Here is a 19,316-nt window from a genome sequence, read left to right as displayed (position 1 = left end):
AGTTACATTTTGTGAAGCAGACATAGCTGAAGGTCCACCCCCCCATGACATTTTGGATTGTATAGATGTGATTTCCTGCATTCTGGTGGATTTTGAGTGGTCTGCTAAACGTGCAATACCCGAACTTATTCTGATTCATCTTCAGCATTCTAGACTTGAGCTGAACATTCAACCAGAAAACTATTGTCTAAATGACGGCCTATGCACCACATGTAAGCCTTATTCATAGAGCAGTGTTTGAGATTTGACCTAGGTAGGTAGATTGATATTTTGAATGGTATTATACTAATTCTTGACTGAAACCATACCCATGTTGTGAATAGCTGTATTCTTAAAGAGCACTTTATGTTCAGCCAAAAACGACACAAGATTAGTTAAGGAGGAACATTATTCTTCATTCAAAGCCTCCCACCACAAGGTCCATTAGAAACAAATAATAATAATAATATTTGCCTGAATCCGGGATTCAGTGCATCCCTAGCTATTTTAAGCATCTAGCTAGTATACCAAGAGGCTTGTAATAATGTGTTCTCCTGCTGCTTGTTGACAGCTGAGTTTACATTCACCACACTAATCATGTTCACATTCACAAACGAATAACTTATTTCAAGATTTAAGGTTTAAGAGAGTGAGTAGTGAACTGGATGCTATTCCATTGCTACATACCTAGCTAATCTAGTGACGTTTCTTCATCCGTTTTGGTTCTTTCGCGCCACTGGTATCTCTTCTTCTGTGGCTTATTTCGGGGTGCAGCGCATATGGCGCAGTGACGCTCATCAGCGCCATCTATCTTGGAGTTTTGAAAAAGGAACAAACGAGTCTCGGCCGGATTCTTTTTTTTTGCGTCAGAAATTGGATGTGTGGCGTGAGTGCGTGAAAACAGGCAAAAACGTGTGTCACACGGCGAAAGGGTGAGAGTTGGCAGCTCTGATATTGTACTTTCTTATTGATTTTTCTTGTATTCCTCTGTCAAACTCCATAACATCTCCAAAACAAAGAAACGAACGTTAACCTACCTGTGTATTAATTCGTCAGTAAGATAAATATACGACATTATTGCCAGAATGAAGCTGCAGCGCACGGGGCACGTCAGCAGGTAAAAGAACACAGCTTCCGGTCTGAGAAAGGGCTCTATTTATATTTACTCATGTTCCTGGTTTTATTCATTCCATATTTGGCTTTGGATAAAACACATTAAAAATTCCACTTTTTGGACGCATGTTGTAATGACGTGGAACAAATTCTAAAAGAAACGGAACGTCACGTCCCTTCGCTGTGTGGATACGTTACCAAGGCAACGTAATGCGTGACATCTACGCACACACAAACACGCACGTACACAAACAAAACGTTCCTCCAGTGTTGATGACGGAAGTTCACCGCGGCGATTCAACCGACAACGGGAACCCACGTGCACGGTTGGTGCGTGTGCATGCGTGCGTAGGTGTGCGTGTTACTACGAACACTAGTAATACTTATACTATAATAGCGAGCCGAGTATTCAGATCCTTCACTGGAGTAAAGATACCAACAGTAGAAGAAATACCCCCCTGAAAAGCTCTTAATAATGTAAAGGTTTTAAAACTGTGACGCTTGAGTTTTTATTGTGGTTTCAGATGATTGATAATTAATTAAATGACATGCCAAATTACAAGCCATAACGTTGATTTAATACATATATATACTTAGTTTCAGCGTTTTGTGTTAAATGCCTCGTTGTTCAAGAAAAGTGTCAATACGTTATACGTATATTTTTCTCCCACTACTCTTCTTCCTACAGCTTCTGTAGTTTTATTCATAAAAGAAAATTTTTCCATATACTTCTGTGGTTTATCTGAATGTACAATATTTTTATTTGTGATCAAGTATTTTACTCAAGTGAAAAAAATATTTATTTATAATAATGGGGTAGATTAGTATATTTTAAATGATCATAGAATAAAATTAAATACATTGTTTACACATTATTATCTTTAGTTCATTCCCTTTTTAAAAAACGTACTTACTACTAATCGTATTTTCTTTCTTATTCTCTTCTTTCTGAACCGGTTCACTTTCCTGAAACCGTTGCCTCTCAGTAGACGGAGGCCGGACGAGTAAAGGGTGTTTTTTTGCTCGTCGTAGTTCAATGGAGTGCATTTTGAATACGCCGCAGTGCGTTTAATGGAGCGCTACGAGTCCCTCGGGCTGGTCGGGGAGGGAAGCTACGGCACCGTGCTCAAGTGCCGCCACCGGGACTCCGGACGCCTCGTCGCCGTCAAGAAGTTCATGGACTCGGACGACGACACCACGGTGAAGAAGATCGCCCTGAGGGAGATCAAGCTGCTGAGGGTGAGTGTCGGTCGATCAATCTATAGGCCGATCAATCACACTGGAGTCATATTCTTGACAAAAGGAAACATTAGAACTGGCGTCTCCATCTATAATTTTAACGTCAGTATCTAGAAACATTCCATTGACATATTTGAAAATCTTATTGTCTTATTATTTCACTGAAACATGTTACTCAATAACTCAATAAATGAAAAGGTAATTTCTCCGCTCTCATCCTTCTAACCGACAAGCAACTGCGCCACGATAACCTGGTGAACCTTCTGGAGGTGTGGAAGCGCCGCCGCCGCTGGTACCTGGTATTCGAGTTCGTGGAGCGAACCCTTCTGGATGATCTGGAGCAGAACCAGGGTGGCCTGGACCTGAACACCGGCCGGCGGTACCTCTACCAGATCCTCAGGGCGGTGGCCTTCTGCCACCAGCAGAACGTGAGGAAAATTGACTGGATCTTTTCAAACCTACATTTCTCTTGGTTTTTCATCTTGTGTTTCCCTTCCAGATCATCCACCGTGACATCAAACCGGAGAACATACTCATCTCCCAAAGGGGCGTGGTTAAGGTGTGCGACTTCGGCTTCGCCCGGACTGTGGCGGCGGCGTCCGACGGAGGCGTCTACACCGACTACGTGGCCACTCGCTGGTACAGGGCGCCTGAACTCCTGGTGGGAGACTCCAAGTATGGCAAGTAGGTGTCGGTCTATGCGCCCAAGGATGTGTTTGTTGTCTCTTGGTACAGATGTTGACAGGTGTGTATGTGTGTGTAGGCCGGTAGACGTGTGGGCTGTTGGTTGTCTGTTATTGGAGATGTTAACGGGTCAGCCTCTGTTTCCCGGAGACTCTGACCTCGACCAGATCTACCACATCGTCAGGTGCTTTGGTAAGGACGCATTTACTTTTTTTTAAATGCACTAAATCTCCTCTTTAACAAATGCTCTCTTTTATGTGGGTTTCCTAGGAAACCTTACAGCTCATCACCAGGAGTTATTCCACCGGAATCCCATCTTTTCTGGAGTCGGACTGCCTGAACATTCTGTCAGAGTCCGACTGGAGCAACGATTCCCTTCAATCGCACCCGCCGCCCTGGACCTGGGTCAGGTACATTTGAGACTTTGTATCACTATTCAAAATAACTTAACCAATCAATAAATGCTCAATGTATATGAGCTACTTTTCTGCCACTTTCAGATCCAACGAAAAAAAAAAAATCTAAATCAGTAATACGTCTTTTGTGTGTCTTTTAGAGTTGTCTCCAGATGGATCCGGAGAGACGAGCTCAATGTTCAGAACTGCAAGAACATCCTCTGTTCACAAAAGACTCTTTCCACATCAGGTATTTTTGAAGTTAAAGGGTGATTTTCTTTTACAAAGTTACACCAGAGCGTATTGTATTTTCCATTGAATTTCCATATGTAGTGTAGGTTCATCCGGTCCATCTTTGTGGACGAGCTCGCAAACATTAAGAGGGCATTTCTTGGGGTGGCTGGCACACCTTAAAATCTGTGCTTGACGGATCACTACTGATACCATGAGTCAAACCTCCCATATTTTGTTTGTTGAGTCCTCTGGAAATTTGAGTAAATGCCCTTGTTCCTATTTCCTTGTACATATTCAGATTTTTGGACGAGCTGAACGCGAGGATCCAAAAAGACAACAGACAAAGCTCTACTTTCCCCAAAATAACCCGAACTCCAAGATGGAGCGAAGGGGATCACAAGAATCGAGGAAGCAAAGACAAAAAGCAACCTGTCGGTGTGGATCAAAAAGTCAACAAGGAAACAAAAGGAAAGCAACCTTTGAAGCTTTCTAAAACCGTTCGTAACGCTTCGGAACCTTTGATGCCCACCAAAAAAGACAAAACAGGAGGCCTGAAGACAACCAGTAATGCAGCAGAGACGACTGTGGCTATGAAAGGTAAAACTGGAAAGGCCACCCGTGCAGAGCTGAGAAAGCATTTAGAGATTTCTAAGTTAACTAAAACCCTTACTTCTGATTCATTGGAGGTTGATGAGACTGCAAACCATTTGAAAGAAAATGACACAGTGGCAGCTGAAGCTAAACATGGCGCAGTCGCTGCACCTGACCCAGGGCCAAACCATGTGAAAACTGTGGATGCAAAAGACAGAGACTCCAGTGGTTTGCATTCTAGTTACTCAGACTACGTTGTGTCAAGAGTGATTGAGAGACATGTGACGGGGATCAGGAGATCTTCAAAATCCGAGCCAATTCAAGACTCTGGGAAGAGCCAGAGCAACTCAAACTCAAAAGTGCCCAAATTGTCTAAAAGCTCTACCACTGATCCTCCAAAACCTTCTCTGAAATCAACTTCTGATCGTAAAGACACCCACTTAACAGAGAAAGTGGATAAAATGTTATTAAGCAACGACCTCATTGAGGTTGTTACCCCAACTATCCCTTCTGTCAGCAAGTCATTCCAAACAACTATGCCTTCAGAGCACCGTTTAAACATGGAGGGGGGACAAAGAGGGACAGCTGAATCTCCGAAGGTCTTGCCTTCAAACCCCAGACCACAAAAGTCTACCTCAAACTTTGGCCCCAAAATGACCCAAAACCCCAAATCCTTGTCCCACAGCCCTTCAGGATCTCTTACCCCAATTTCTTCTAGACAGTCCTTATCAGTTTGCACAGAGGCTAATCCTGCCCACAGCAGTGTAACACCACCTAAAGGAACATCAACTTCATCTTCAAACAGTGCACCCAACAAACCTTTGAGAGGCCTTCTGACAGACAGGGATCCTACAGAAGGGTCTGTCGCAACCAAATCTCAGCAGGATAGTATTCACACTTTCATCAAGGACCTGAAGGAAGCTCAAGGATGCTTGAAGATGGGCCTGTCGACCAAAACATCTGCAAACCACACTGAGATATCTAATGTGTCAGGTGGAGATTACAAAGGGAGTCTTGAGTTCCTGGAGCCTTCCAAGATCCATGAGGATTTTAGTGCTTCTAAATCCAAGATCACCTCAACCTCCATGGCTAATGAAGTCTCTAAAACCAACTCCTCCATGGGGACCACTATTCTGAAGACATTGAACGTCTCGGACAAAGAGAACAGGGAGGATTTAGCGGTAATGAAGCCTTTAGTAAATCAAACCTCAAAGTTTTCTAGAAACTCAAATATTGAGCAAAAGAGCCACAGCAGGAAAGCTGATCCTGACATAAAACCCACGAAACCCCCTCACTTCAAATCTTTGATCAAAGGCCCTAAAAAGTCAACAAAGTACAAAGCAGCAATGACCCTAAAAAAAACTACATTTCCCACAAAAGCATTAAAGAAAAGAGACAACCCAGAAAGGGACGACAGAACAAACATACCCACAATCGCTGAGTCCACTTCATTCCTCTCCACACCGACCCCAGACGCCAGAGCGCCAGGAAGAAGCTCGCTCTTTCCCAACAATGCGGACGTCCACGTGATTGATTTTGGCGCACATCCTTCCTCTCCACCACCTCTTCCTCCTCCATCCTTCACTCGTCCCCTTTTCCCTCCTTCTTCCGCACCCCTCATACCCTCCTTCTGTGTCAACAGCGATGATCTTGTACTCCACTCGGGGACCCACAACTTTTGGTACGTATGTTCTCACACACAAATGCGATACAGAGTAATTTGGGCCTCAGCACAATATTTGCTTGGTCGCATTGACAAAGTGAAAGGTTTGAGTAGAACATGGTTGGAGCAGTGATCAATGATCCACCTGCAAAGCTGTATGGATAATCAGTAATACCAAACCTGTGGATGTGGTGTTGATTCAGAAGTCTGAACCAGGCCAAACAACAATGGCAATAACAATATAATTAATAAGTAACGCACTTCAATTTCTTAACTTCAACTCGTCGTTGTAAATCAAACATTTGTTGAGTGAACATATGACAGGAGGTGTTTCTTCGTGTACGTGACAGGCACACGGGGGGCGTTTATGGCCGTCTGTCGAGCTACGGAACAGGACCTCTGTCTGCACAGGTAACCGTGCGTGTTTTGCTAACTTTAACAACAGATTCACGATGAATCTGATGAACTTAATACGACGCCGCCGTCCTTCCTTTCAGGCGCCGGAGAACAGTGCGACCTACGAGCGCCCCTTTCGGCCCGATAGCTGTAACCGTGGTAACAGCAGAGGCAATTCAGGAAGCAAGAAGAAGTTGGACATCCATTTCCCAGACGTGAGGAGCTCAGTGCTGCCTGAGGTCAGAGGGAGAGAAGGTACACGGACAGAGCTCGGACATTCAATCATACTTCCTACCAATCGCTGAATAAAGTGAGAATTCTGATGTTTTTACAGGCAAACACAGCAGAAGAACCTCCAAGGAGCAGAGGAAAGAAAAAACACCGGTTCCTCCGTCACAACCCGAGCAGCAGAGACACAACAGTACTGACCCGTAATACCGTGACAAAAGTCCCTTTAATAAAACACAACCTCAACATTTCTATGAATGTGCGCCCTGGTAGACTTTAGGTCGAGGTCACGACGCTCTGCCACCTTACAGGTCATTTGTCAAGCGCTAAAGCAAATAATGACGAGAATAAAATGATACATTTGATTATTTACTGTCAATGAAAGGTTTTCAGGTTTAAGTACGTAACACCGGATCAGTGTGTATAATTATTTGTACTTTTAGAAGTGTTGAAACAAAAAGCGTTGTTTAACCTGGACATGAGATTAAAGAAGCTTTATAAACGAACATTCACGAATCTCCTTGAAACACTTAAACGTTTAATATCACTGTTAAGAGCCTTGTCAACCTGTGAAGGAGGAAGCCACAACCTGAAACTTGACCTGAAACTAAAGGACTCAAGACTCGTCACTCGAGTCTTCTGACGAAGACGAACTCGATTCCCTTCTGTTTGATGCCACACCGTAGCCTTTGTGAGGAAGCCCTCCCATTGGCTGAGCGTTAAAGCTGTCAAACCCCAGTAGAGGACCGGTGGCGTGTCTTCGCCCATTGGCCAGCAGGTAGTGCAGCAGGCTGTCAATGATTGGTCCTGCTGGAGCTGGCTGTGGCCTGATTGGTGTTCCAGTGTTTTTGGTTGCTGGTTTCTTCGCTGGCTCTTGGACTGCTGCCCTCTTGGTTGTGACCACGAGCTGCTGGAGAATTATACATATTTTATTAAAACAAACTTAACTTCTTTGAGAAATGAGAAATTTAGCCCCTAGCCGTACTCTAACAAAAAAGTAAATGTGTATTAGCATCCAGATGTTAGCATTTTCTGTTGTTGGTGGATGTCCATGTTTTGGGACCCAGTAGTGACCCCTGGATGGGGGTCGTACCTTCATGCTGCGGGGGGGTGTGGTCTTTCTTTTTGTCGTGGTGGGTGTGGTCGGGCGAGCTGGATCTGGCGTGGGGTTAAATAAAATCTTGCAGGTTTCCACCGGAAAACCATCGATTTCTGGAAGCTCCAAATCAACAAAGGAGACGAACCGAGCTGATGGAGGGAGATTAGAGGTCAAACAATTCACTACAGCCTTGTGTTAACAAGACAAACAAAAATACATTCTGTTGATATAAAATCCATGTAAATGCTTTTTATTAGTGATATAAACCAGAAAAAATTGAAATTGAACTTCACATAAAATAACTCAAAAGGCTACAAAATGCCAGGAGGTTAATGGTGGCATTATGGAGAAGAAAAAATATTCTAAACTGTATAATTACCACTGACTGAAACACAGATTTATAAGTCGATAATTAAACATTTATCGAGGATTTATTTCAATTTGTTTGGTTTCCAAAAAGTCATTTTCTGTCTCTCGTGATGCCAAATATTCCTCTTTAGTTCGTAGATATTAATAAGACATTTTTTATGTCTCACACGCTGCTCTGCATTGTTATGAAGGTGTGTTTCCCTTACTCTACCTTTTCTAAAGCCAGGTCACACTATGATGCATCTCTCATGATGACAGCGCCCAGGTGTCTTTTCCCTTTGTCTCCAGTTAAGCGCACAGGCAACGCGCTAAAGAACCCCCCCAAGAAAACATCAGCGCTTCTCCTCACCGTGAGCCCTGGTGCTCTGGAGTCCCAGGAGGAGGAGCAACGGGACGGACAGAGACGTCGGCCTCCGGGACATGATCGTAGAAAGGTGAAGAACGCCGAAGAGCATTGAGAGGGAAGAGAGGAGCTGGAGGAGCTGGAGGAGGACACGGTGCCGACGGGGACGACGATTTAAAGACGAAGAAGGAGCTGGAGGAGTAGAAACAGGGAGGGAAGGAGTGAAGAAGGAGTGAAGAAGGAGTGAAGGGAACAAGAGGATAACGTCTAGACGGGAGAGGTTGCGGTTCGGAGTTGCATCAGATTAGAAAGCGGTTAATCCTCGGGGCTTTTTGAACTTTATTCATGGGGGGCCCCGCCCGGCTTCAGGCTGTGAATTTACATTTGTTTTTTGACCCAATATTTCCCCATCTTTACTAAAGCCAATGACGTATTCCTGTTGCTCAAAGGCACATCAGTACCTGTTTCCCTCCTGAGCTTTATCGCCTGGAACCGGAGATTTCATCGCGCACACCCAGCGTGTTTGTTCCCACGGTCGCCATGGCAGCGGGTGTCTGCTTACACGCCCACGTGTCTCCCCCCCCCCCCCCCCCCCCCCCCCCCCCCCCCCCCGCGCTGAAACGCACCAACAGGCGTCACGGGATGTTTGCTGCAGCGCCACCAGGAGGCCGACACTCATAGTTCGGCTGATTCAGATGTAAGAACCAGAATGAAGTATTCTGGTTTTTAAAAGTTGAGATTCAAGATGTAATTTCCGTGTTTAATTTATAAATATAAAGTTGTATTTTTGTGTGAAAAAAAAACGTTCAAAAATATTACTTCTTTGGCTCTGAACTTTATTTATTATTGTGCAAAATAATCATAACACTTAATAATTAGTCAATACGTTTTGGGTAAATAATGAGTGAATGAATAATGAATAACTTAAAAATGAAAACATCTTCAAATACAAATGTTTGAATATTCTGCAAATACATTTTGTCTTATTTAAGATGGAGGATTACAAAAACAAAAATAATACCAGCAAAACTGTTGTGAGAGGAACAATTACTGAAGCCGTGTATTTATATATATTACACTGGTGCACAGGGGCAGGTGGAGGTGCAGGTGGAGGTGCAGGTGAAGGGCAGGTGGAGGTCTAGGTGGAGGTGCAGGTGGAAGGCAGGTGAAGGGCAGGTGGAGGGCAGGTGGAGGTGCAGGTGAAGGGCAGGTGAAGGTCTAGGTGGAGGTGCAGGTGGAAGGCAGGTGAAGGGCAGGTGGAGGTGCAGGTGGAGGTGCAGGTGAAGGGCAGGTGGAGGTCTAGGTGGAGGTGCAGGTGGAAGGCAGGTGAAGGGCAGGTGGAGGGCAGGTGGAGGGCAGGTGGAGGTGCAGGTGAAGGGCAGGTGAAGGGCAGGTGGAGGTCTAGGTGAATTTCCTGATGAAGCGCAGCTTGAGGTACGCGATGCTGAGGAAGCAGAAGGTCATGATGCCCAGAGCCATGTGGTTCTGCCAGAAGCCCCAGGTGGTGAAATCCACACCTTGTTCCGTCAGAAACTCCTCCCCTGTGCACCTGGTGACCAGGTGAGCAAACCCGTTACTCCACACGACCCCCGGCCGCTCAGCTCAACAGGTAACAAGCCCCAAAAGTAACGACCAACCAACTCACGAGGTTCTAGTTGGGTTTATTTGAATCAAATATGCAACGAATCGATCAAACATTCTACAGGCCGACATTTACCAAGAATGTAACAAATACTAATTTAACCTTTATTCTAATTAAACAACTAAGCACTCCACCAGCCAAGCGTCTTCAGAGGACGCGTGTGGACGAGGACACTCACTTGAGTCCAGGCGGAGCGCCGCTGCTGTTGTATCCTCCACAGAAGTCGAGTCCGGTGAACTCGTTGACCTGCAGAGCCTGAGGACCATCAGCATGTAAGACACTGTGTGTGTGTGTGTGTGTGTGTGTGTGTGTGTGTGTGCACGTACACCGAGGCCGTATCGAGGGATGCTCAAGTATTTCAGCCAGGAGAGCCAGCTGACGATGGAGGGAAGATTCACCAGCAGACCTGCAAAGATCTGCAGGGGAACGTTCACAGGTCAAATAAATGCAACTCCTGTGTGTGTGTGTGTGTGTGTGTGTGTGTGTGTGTGTGTGTGTCACCATCATGAAGACGCAGGCGATGGTCATGAAGATGTTGGCGATGGCGACCACCGTCTGGTCGGCTGAGATGGCGAGCGCCATGGCGGTGGCGGTGTAGGCCACCAGAGTCACGGTGAACATGAAGGTGAAGAAGGCGCCGGCGGTCGGCTTCAGACCTGCAGGAGTCACACGAGGAGGACAAACAACAAACAAACAACAAACAAACAACAAACATACAAATGGAATTATTGGTTTGAAAGTGAAAGAAATCTGGAAACACGACTAAAATGAGGCAGAAAAATACAAATTAACAGCAAGAAAAAATAAAATGAGCAAACATATGTATATATACATACATACATACATATATATGGCATATTATATACTATATATATGTATATTATACTGTATATATAAGTAAAGGTTTAAGGTATACCTCCTGAAGGACCACTGTGATTAAAGGAAATATAAAAAAATACCTTGAAAATAGAAATTAAAAAGTAACTTCAATTTCAAATCAATAGTTGTCCTAATGTCCTCGTGTGGTGATGTCTGCCTCCGCGGTGAAGTAGGAGTAACGCACCGATCATGAAGTAGGCCACGCAGCTGAAGGTGATGGCGGGGACGGTCCTCAGCGTGATGATGTCAGACAGGATCTTGGACAGGAAGTACACCGACACCCTGTAGTACCCGCTGATGTACTCGTGACTGACGAGGGGAACACACACGCAGCGTTAACCAAGCCGTGTGTGTGTGTGTGTGTGTGTGTGTGTTTGAGCTACATTGTGGGCACTCCACCCATTCGGGGTCAAAGTTTAGGTCCCCAGTTGTTTTTTAGGTGTTTTCCATTGGAATAGAACCCACATGAAGAGCTTCCTCTCTGCGATGAAGAGCTCGGCGGACGACAGCGAGCTGAAGCACTGGTTCACGGTGATGAAGAAGAGCGCGCCGACCCTGAAAACAACAACAACAACAACAACTCTTTGTTTGTCTCTCTGCGTTTTACTGCATCTGCCAGATAACTACGAGTTTACTGGAAAGTGACTTGGTCAAGTTACTTTATAGAACACGATAATACAAGTAAAAGCAGAATGGAATTTAAAACCTGTTCTGAATTCCACTCGGATCGTTCTTCACGTCAAAGAAAATGGCGCCGACCACGAGAGCCAGGAACAACGTCACCGCCACCTGAAGGCAGTGAAAAGAGGCGGCAGCAGCTCAGACGCCACGTTTAACATGAAGACCACCGTCTTCATGACACCAGCTGGCATGGAAGCGCCTCGTCCTACCTGCGCGACGGAGGTCTGAGGGTTGAGCATCAGGTTGCGGAAGGTCCTCTTGAGAACCCACCTGAACTGGGTCAGGAAGCCCGTGTTGTAGGTGATGGTTCTGGAGGGAGCGGTGGTGGTCGCCTGCATTCCCTGAATGATCCTGTCTGAAGGGGGGGGGGGGGGGGGGGGCAGAAGGGAGTATTGTCACCGTGTAACGGCTGCACTAAAGGTACACGACCCCGTGACCCCTCTGAACCCACCCAGCTCGGCTTTGGTCTGCTGGAAGAAGGCGGAGCCTTTGTATTCCTGGACGAGCTTTTCCTCGATCCCTCGTCTGGACTTGGTCAGAGTGTCTGAATCCAGATCTGAGCGGAGGAACCAAACTATTCAGAGTCATTCCAACAAAGAACATACAAGTCACTGATGCGTGATATCGCTCGTGCAGGACCTTCTCTGTCGATGCTGTTGAGGGCGACGGCGGTCGAGTCTCCGTTGATGATGTCCAGGAAGAAGTCGGCGGGGTTGTTGTGGGGCTCACAGGTGTATCCTGGGAAATCACAGCGGACATTACACACAGGGGGACCTGTCACCTCCGCTTCAGGCCGAGATGGATTCGTTTCACTTTCCTACCAATGTTGGAGAAGTACTCCAGTGCGCTCTGAGCCGGGCCGTGGAACACCTGATTCAATCACAGCTTATTGACAAAAGACAGCGAAAGAGACCCAGAACATCTGGTACAAACATCTGTGTGGGTGCAGAGGTGGGGACCTGTTTGCCGTTGACCAGCAGGGTGAGGCTGTCGAACAGCCGGTAGATGGAGTACCGAGGCTGGTGGATGGAGAGGATGATGGTGCGACCGCTGTTGGCCATCCTGAAGAAACAAAGACCGGAAAACACACGTTCCCCACCGAGACTTTGAAAAGCTCAAAGGAGTGTGTGTGTGTGTGTGTGTGTGTGTGTGTGCGTGTGTGTGTGTGTGTGGACCTCTTCAGCAGCAGCAGGACGGAGTTGGCGGTGCTGGCGTCGAGGCCCGTGGTGGGTTCGTCCAGGAAGAGGACGGGCGGGTCGATGATCAGCTCCATGCCGATGTTGGTCCTCTTCCTCTCGCCGCCGGAGATGCCCCGAATCAGCTGAGTGCCCACCTGCACACGCACACACACACAGACACACACACACACACACACACACACACACAGTGGTGATGTAAAGGCTCTTTCCCTCCCTTTGTTCTTTCTGTCTCCTTACTATTTTTATCACGTTTTCTAACTTCTGACCCTTTCCTCCTCCTCCTCCTCCTCTTCCTGCTCTTCCTGCTCCTCCTGCTCCTCCCGCTCACCTTGGAGTTGGCCACTCGGCCCAGTCCCAGCTCCTGGATGAGTTTGTCCACCTTGGCCTCCTTCTCCCGCTGCGAGACGGAGGCCGGGAGCCTCAGCGCGGCGGAGAAGCGGAAGTTCTCTCTGACCGTCAGGGTCCCCATCACCACGTCGTCCTGGAGACCACAGGCCGTCATTGGACCACCCGCGCGGGGGGGAGGGACACACACACCTCGGGGTCTCAATCGCAGCATTCCGTCTGACGCACCTGCACCACGTATCCAGACAGGCACTTGAAGTTGGGAGGCTGGTGAGCTCCGTCGATCAGGACTTCTCCCGACAGACCAGCGGGGTCCTTCCTGGCCGCCAAAACGTCCAGGAACCTGCCGGACGAGAGGAAAGTGCAGGAGGTTCCACAGAGGAGCACCGTGCCCCCCCCCCCCAGGTGAGAGAGAAGGTGGTGTGAAGAAGCCCAAGCAGAACACTCACGATGACTTCCCACTTCCTGTGGCGCCCATGATGGCGTTCAGGCCCGGCTTCATGGCCCCACTGGGAGACAGAGGACATGGTACCATGGTACCACAGGGGTTACAGGACACACAATTTCAAGCATCATTTTATAAACCACATTTTAATGCAAATTGTATCTTTTTTCATGAAAAAAGGTTCATGTTAATCTTGACAAGGTTTACAGTGTTTGTGCTAAGCTAACTATTAGCACACTCATTTTTGCTTATTCATTCTGATTGAATGTTTTGTATGAAATGACGAGGCAGTTTCACCTCGTATTCCTGCGGAACTCAAGCATTTCAGCTGCTTTTAAACTGTTAAATCAGCTTTGGGTCTTTTTGCTGACTAACGACTTCCAAAATCCTGCCACTGTTTGGTTTCACTTCCTCAATAATGCTTGTTTTCACGTTTATTTCCACACCAGGTGTATATCTTCACAGAGCTCTAGAGGAGCTGGTGGTGTTGTTTCTTTAGGTCACATTTTTTTAAGACGGAACGGATCAGTTTGTGAGCTTCTTCAAAGGAACTTTTTGATGACGCCGTCGATTTAAATGTCTTTGAGAAACTGAAGAAGCTATTTAGTAAATTACCACATTTCAGTTGCCGTTTTGCAATAGTTTGAATCAGCTTTTCTTTTTTTGCTTTTTTCCATCCCATCAACCGTCAGGTCACTGGTTTATTTTCACCTCTGGAACCATCAGGCGGCAAATAATTACACGGATTTACAGATATTTTTCCTTTATTAATTTGCATTTTTTAAATTTAAATCCACTCTACTGTTATTTTAACTTGTGTCTCCTTCCATATTCCCTCGTATCTGTCTTTTTTTAACAGAATCATACATCTTTAGATGTAGAGATTATGTGGTTCAAGACAAATGAATATCAACATATCCTCACACTGTTACTGATGGTGGGGGGGGAGGGGGGGGGCAGAGCCGAGTCCTCCTCCCCTTTGTTTGACATAAGTAAGCAAACCGAGTGTTTGAGGTCCCGCCTCCTCTGGATGACACATTAACAGATTCTCACTGCTGTCGGGTCTCGGTCACAGAGAGACGTTTTCATAGAAGGACTCAGGACCTCAGCAGACACCTTGTGAATAATGTGGTTTAGCAGAAGATCCTCCACCCAAATCCCCCCCCCCCCCCCCCCCCGGAGCCTCCAAGCAGAGCCTCAGCGTTGAGTCTGGTCAATGATTTCACTGAGCGCAGGTTTTCATAATGTTTCACGCCGTCATAAACAAAGACTTTGAACCTTTTTCATAATGTTTTGTGACACAATTGAAGGCTCGAGGCGTCAGATCTAACAGCAGTGGAGAAAGACTGATATAATCCCCAAGGCAAGAGGGTTCATCCTCTGGGAGCCATGACACGTGGTTGCAGCAGTTCATTTAATATAAAGACATCGTCATGGATACGTTTAAGTAACTTGAAGGTGCAGCTAAAGGGGAAAGCTCCTATAAATGTGTCTGATTTGACACAAGTGACCAATAGAAATCAACTAGTTTCACAACAGGTACCTCATGGTGGTCAGTAGGATTCATCCTCTCACGACTATGAATGCCTGTGTTTAATCGATTGGTAACGATTTAAATGTCCTCCAGGTCCCTACAATTGACAACATTCCCCTTGCGGCATCCTGCCTTTGTTTCGGCCTGTTGGTTCAACCTTGAGACCTGTTTTTTTAGGTGCATGTGTTCGTTTGTCACAGAGGAAGAGAGAGTTTCAACAAAGAACCCTTCCTTCCTCCGCTCGAGGCCCCCGATGGAGGCCCTGATGGAGGCCCGTTTACCTTGCCGGTGTCCTGCTGGTGGCACGTAGGCAAACAAAAAGCACACCGACCGCACACTTTGACCAACTCGGTGCAAATAGATAATTAGTCATTATTTATTAAAGGAGCGTAATATCCGTCACAGGACAGGAGTCCATGGAGTTATGTCCACCGTTAGCAACCCAGCGAGCAAGTTTGCAAACGCTCTGGTTAGCCGTTAAGTGGCAGAACTAAAAGCCCCCAGAAGGTCCCCCCAAAGGGCCTGGGGCGACGCCTGATGTGCTTTATCTCAACAAGCGTTGACTAACTTGAGGTTGACGAGGATGTCCTTGGTGGTGCCCTTCTTCCGACACAGGCAGCTTCCTCCCTGCACCACCTTGTAGTCGATGTTGTGGAAGCTGACGGTGGCGCCTCGGCGCTGTCGGGGGTCCGCACCTGAAACCTGAGAGACGACCGGACTTACCCTGGAAACCGAGGTGCTACCAACGGACCTGGTGGTGTTTGAGACCACGTACCTGGTGTTTGGAGCCTCCATTCAGCCCGAGCTCCATCGCCTCCTGGGTCTTTGACATCTTCCACCTCCTGAAAATAGAAGAAACGTTTCTATAAGGCTTAAAAAACTTTTTTCAAGTTTATTTGACTAGTTATTTTTTACATTATAAATTAAGAAGGAAAAATTGTTCTATTCTCACTACTAAGAAAAAAAGGAAGAGTTTCGTTATCTAACCGAACAGGAAGTGCGTTTAACCAGCTTAAGCTTTTTGTTTTTTATTTATACACTTGAACAAAGTTTTAGCCCCACATGCATTTCAGTGGTTTTCTTAATATTTCCTCTTGTTCCCGAAAGAAGAAGCGGCTCATTGCTACGTTCATTTATGCTAACGTAAACCGTGCCCACGGCTCACTAACGCGTGATAGCGCGCAGACGTTGAGTTTCACCTGTAGATGAAGATCTCGAGATTAGATAAAAGCATCCAGAAATGAACCTTTAACCTGAACAAAATACACAACTTCCTGTTGCTTTTAAACAAAGATATAGTGCGTTGTCACGTTGAAAGAGTGTTAGCAACGTAAAACACTTAAATGACTCAACATCTCAAACCCCAACTATCTACATAAGATTTCGATTTTTCAAACATTAAACGGCAGTTTAAATCTTTGATTGGTTTCTTGGCTTCTAAAATCAGCTGAGAATAGCATCAATGATCTAATAAGGCTAGAAGAAGTTTCAGGTTCTGTCTGACCTTTGACCTTAGTGTTACATTTCCTGTGAATTGAAAGATCTAACGTGACCTCACTTCCTTTTTCTGTCCTAAAAACTACACCACTCAGCAGTATTGGGAGAAGTATTCATATTTTGAACTATTACTTAGTACTACTACTAAGTAAAAAGTACAACAATCAGAGATCTTGGTGACAAATTTAAAACAGTTCATGCAGAATGGTAAATTTACAGAATAGCATATATACTATTATTGGATTATAATGTATATATTTATGTCTATGCCCCGTTTAAAGTAGAAGCTGTAGAGGTTGATCTCATTTCACTGTTACATACCTTGTGACTTACATCATACAGTTTCTCTTTATTCTATACAGCTGCGTTGTTATCATCGGAATCTCCAAAACAAACTAGTGAGTAAAGCAGTTGAATAGAACACAATGGCCTACAGAATGCTATATTTGGCCATGACATGAAGCAAAGACAGAAGCAGAGAAAGAAAAGTATTTAAAGGTGAGGTGAATGTACCTTCTGGGCCTTTCCCTGTGCTCACCTTCAGCTTTACCTCTTTGCAGAAGATGCAGGAGATAACTGGAGTGAAAGAGTTTACTGCTCACCTGCTGAAGTCCAGGTGACACCAGAACCACCGCACGACCAGACCAGAGGACAACAGGACCAGAGGACCAGAGGACAACAGGACCAGAGGACAACAGGACCACAGGACCACAGGACCACAGGACCACAGGACCAGGGGACCAGGGGACAGCAGAATAGCTTATTTACAGAGAGTTTGTTCCGAGTCAAGCCTTGTTTTTATGACTGAGGGCTGATAAGAGAAGTAGAGAGGAGGTCGGCAGTGAGTCTCTCTCTCTCTCTCTCTCTCTCTTCTCTCTCTCTCTATCTCTCTCTCCCCTCTCTCTCTCTCTCTCTCTTCTCTCTCTCTCTCGCTCTCCCCCCCCCCCCCCCCAATCTCTCTCTCTCTCTCTCTCTCTCTCTCTGCCGCTCGTTTTGTTTGATAATTATCCAAAGTGATCTTTCTCGCGACATCTTGTGGATCAACGTGAGCAGCGCAGCCAGGGGGACTGAGATCTCGCGAGACTTGAGCCCCGTGGCGCTCTCTCCGTGGTTCGCCGCTGCACCAACAGCTCTCTCAGTCTCACAAAGTCTCTCAAATCTGGAGGTAAGTGATGCCGATGAAGCGCAGTTTGTGCGCGCATGTTGCATCGTGTGCAGGTCATTTAATATCAAGCCGTGGAGTTGAGATTGACGTTTTTTTGCAGAAGTTTATGTTTGTTTCGCTCGGTTTTAACGCTTTAAGCCACATGGTGCGATGAGATAAGTCACGCTAAATATGCTTTACGGTGTTAAATATGATCTAAAAAGAACACTGTATTATATTCATCAGATATTTGTACTAAAAACTGCTTTTTAAAAGTAACGCCACTATATGTATACCTGTAAGTGTGTATTTACGTGCATGTGTGTATAGATATTTATTATCGAACGTTATTTATGTGTACACATGGCCTAGTAGTACTCCTGCTCTATTAAGTTCTCCACTTCACAAGTTAAAGTTTGGACGCAAAATATTTAATAGCAGTCACAGTTTGAACTTTTGAAACTTTTGAAAAACATACTTTACTGCTTCCCGTCCTGAGGAATGAAGTTTGTGGGTGTGATTCTGCTTTGTGACCAGCAGGTGGAGCCTGTGCTGAAGTCTCTCTCCTCTGCACCTGAGTGTCAGTAAAAAGCACGCGCGCGCGCGCACACACACACACACACACTTTCAGCGTGTCAAGGTGTGGTTGCCGTGGCAGCCTGCAGAGTACAAGTGTGTGCAATCAACAAACACACACACACACACACACAGAGTCAGGAAGCACTGCTGCTACCAGATAGTGGAGGTACACGCACACACACACACACACACACACTGTGAAATGCACCCCGATGAGCATGTTAGCAAGTCATCTTAAATTGTGTGTGTGTGTGTGGGTGTGCGCGTGTGTGTGGGGGACCGGATGACAATGTGTTGACAGTGGTGTGTTTCCGTGGCGACTGCCCTCTCTACTTACACAGCCGGATTGAAGTCACCGTTTAACACCAAGAGGAACCGACCTCGCGCACTGCAGTGAGTGTGTGTGTGTGTGTGTGTTTGTGTGAAACTGACTCTGTATGAAGTTGTCTGGAGTGAATGTTTGTCGTGGCATTACTTGCGGGATGATTGTTTTTTATTTGCTGTCATTTGTGCCAGGCGGGCTGGAGAGGGGGAGCGGCTTGTCGCCATGGAAACCAGCCGAGCCATTTATTACCGCCATCCAGCGTGCAAGAAGTAACCGCCGTTTCTGGTTGGTACTTGTTGTGGAAGTCACACATATCTGTGTTATCTGATGATTCATGACCTACGGCATCATGTTCTGTGTCCACACCGAGGCTGCTTCACTGCAGGGGCTCACAATGAACAGGTTTCGTTTCGAACTAATCGCAACAGATGTGATGCTGGTAAAACATCGTAGACGAGGGGTAAATAACTTTTAAAGCACTTGTTTTCTGAGTTTGGCTCAATCGGTGCCAGGCTAAGCTAACGCTAACGCTGTGGCAGCTTCACAAAGACTCAAAACGATGTCATTAAGGCTGAATGAAGCGTATTTAGAAGCCTCTTTGAAGAACCCTGGGTGGGTTTTAGAGGAGGTTGATTTTTCGTAACCCTTCACAATAAAAGCATTGAGCAATCACGTTGCACATTGGGTGGATTTTCACAACAATATGAACTTTA

The 19,316-nt window shown here is 46.0% G+C and overlaps 2 protein-coding genes across 3 annotated transcripts; one reads left to right on the top strand and one right to left on the bottom strand.

The window, feature by feature from the left end:
- The first annotated feature begins 1,346 nt into the window (after positions 1–1,346).
- Positions 1,347–6,871, top strand: LOC119222875 (cyclin-dependent kinase-like 2). The gene is made up of 11 exons (XM_037479846.2): positions 1,347–1,418; positions 2,125–2,331; positions 2,565–2,759; positions 2,831–3,015; positions 3,095–3,207; positions 3,286–3,425; positions 3,572–3,660; positions 3,943–5,916; positions 6,249–6,309; positions 6,396–6,549; positions 6,629–6,871. The coding sequence occupies exons 2-11, from the start codon at positions 2,164–2,166 to the stop codon at positions 6,727–6,729; spliced, it is 3,180 nt and encodes a 1,059-aa protein (XP_037335743.2). The 5' UTR covers positions 1,347–1,418; positions 2,125–2,163; the 3' UTR covers positions 6,730–6,871.
- Positions 6,872–9,708: 2,837 nt separating this feature from the next.
- On the bottom strand, positions 9,709–17,387 carry abcg2a (ATP-binding cassette, sub-family G (WHITE), member 2a). 2 transcript variants are annotated; one of them, XM_037479914.2, is made up of 19 exons: positions 17,158–17,387; positions 15,834–15,900; positions 15,627–15,760; positions 13,529–13,588; positions 13,308–13,422; positions 13,063–13,215; positions 12,711–12,868; positions 12,495–12,597; positions 12,357–12,405; positions 12,175–12,273; positions 11,987–12,091; positions 11,745–11,890; positions 11,561–11,643; positions 11,320–11,409; positions 11,039–11,163; positions 10,477–10,631; positions 10,302–10,391; positions 10,154–10,230; positions 9,709–9,882 (listed from the first exon to the last, which is right to left on the bottom strand). In XM_037479914.2, the coding sequence occupies exons 2-19, from the start codon at positions 15,888–15,890 to the stop codon at positions 9,735–9,737; spliced, it is 1,947 nt and encodes a 648-aa protein (XP_037335811.2). In that variant the 5' UTR covers positions 15,891–15,900; positions 17,158–17,387; the 3' UTR covers positions 9,709–9,734. The 2 variants fall into 2 exon arrangements, with proteins under 2 accessions (XP_037335811.2, XP_062414970.1); XM_062558986.1 differs by lacking the exon at positions 15,627–15,760.
- Positions 17,388–19,316: the final 1,929 nt, after the last annotated feature.

The sequence above is a fragment of the Pungitius pungitius genome, chromosome 1, assembly GCF_949316345.1.
Source record: "Pungitius pungitius chromosome 1, fPunPun2.1, whole genome shotgun sequence".
NCBI lineage: Eukaryota > Metazoa > Chordata > Actinopteri > Perciformes > Gasterosteidae > Pungitius > Pungitius pungitius.
Note: the sequence above shows the minus strand (reverse complement) of the source record. Positions and strands in the feature narration are given on the sequence as shown.

Coding starts and splice junctions, on each gene's coding strand:
- LOC119222875 (XM_037479846.2), top strand. CDS start 2,164: ATGGAGCGCTACGAGTCCCTCGGGCTGGTCGGGGAGGGAAGCTACGGC. Junction 3,426..3,571: donor CCGCCCTGGACCTGGGTCAG/GTACATTTGAGA, acceptor TGTGTCTTTTAG/AGTTGTCTCCAGATGGATCC. Junction 6,310..6,395: donor CAGGACCTCTGTCTGCACAG/GTAACCGTGCGT, acceptor CCTTCCTTTCAG/GCGCCGGAGAACAGTGCGAC.
- abcg2a (XM_037479914.2), bottom strand. CDS start 15,890: ATGTCAAAGACCCAGGAGGCGATGGAGCTCGGGCTGAATGGAGGCTCC. Junction 12,598..12,710: donor GTCCTGCTGCTGCTGAAGAG/GTCCACACACAC, acceptor TTGTTTCTTCAG/GATGGCCAACAGCGGTCGCA. Junction 12,092..12,174: donor CAACAGCATCGACAGAGAAG/GTCCTGCACGAG, acceptor TCCTCCGCTCAG/ATCTGGATTCAGACACTCTG.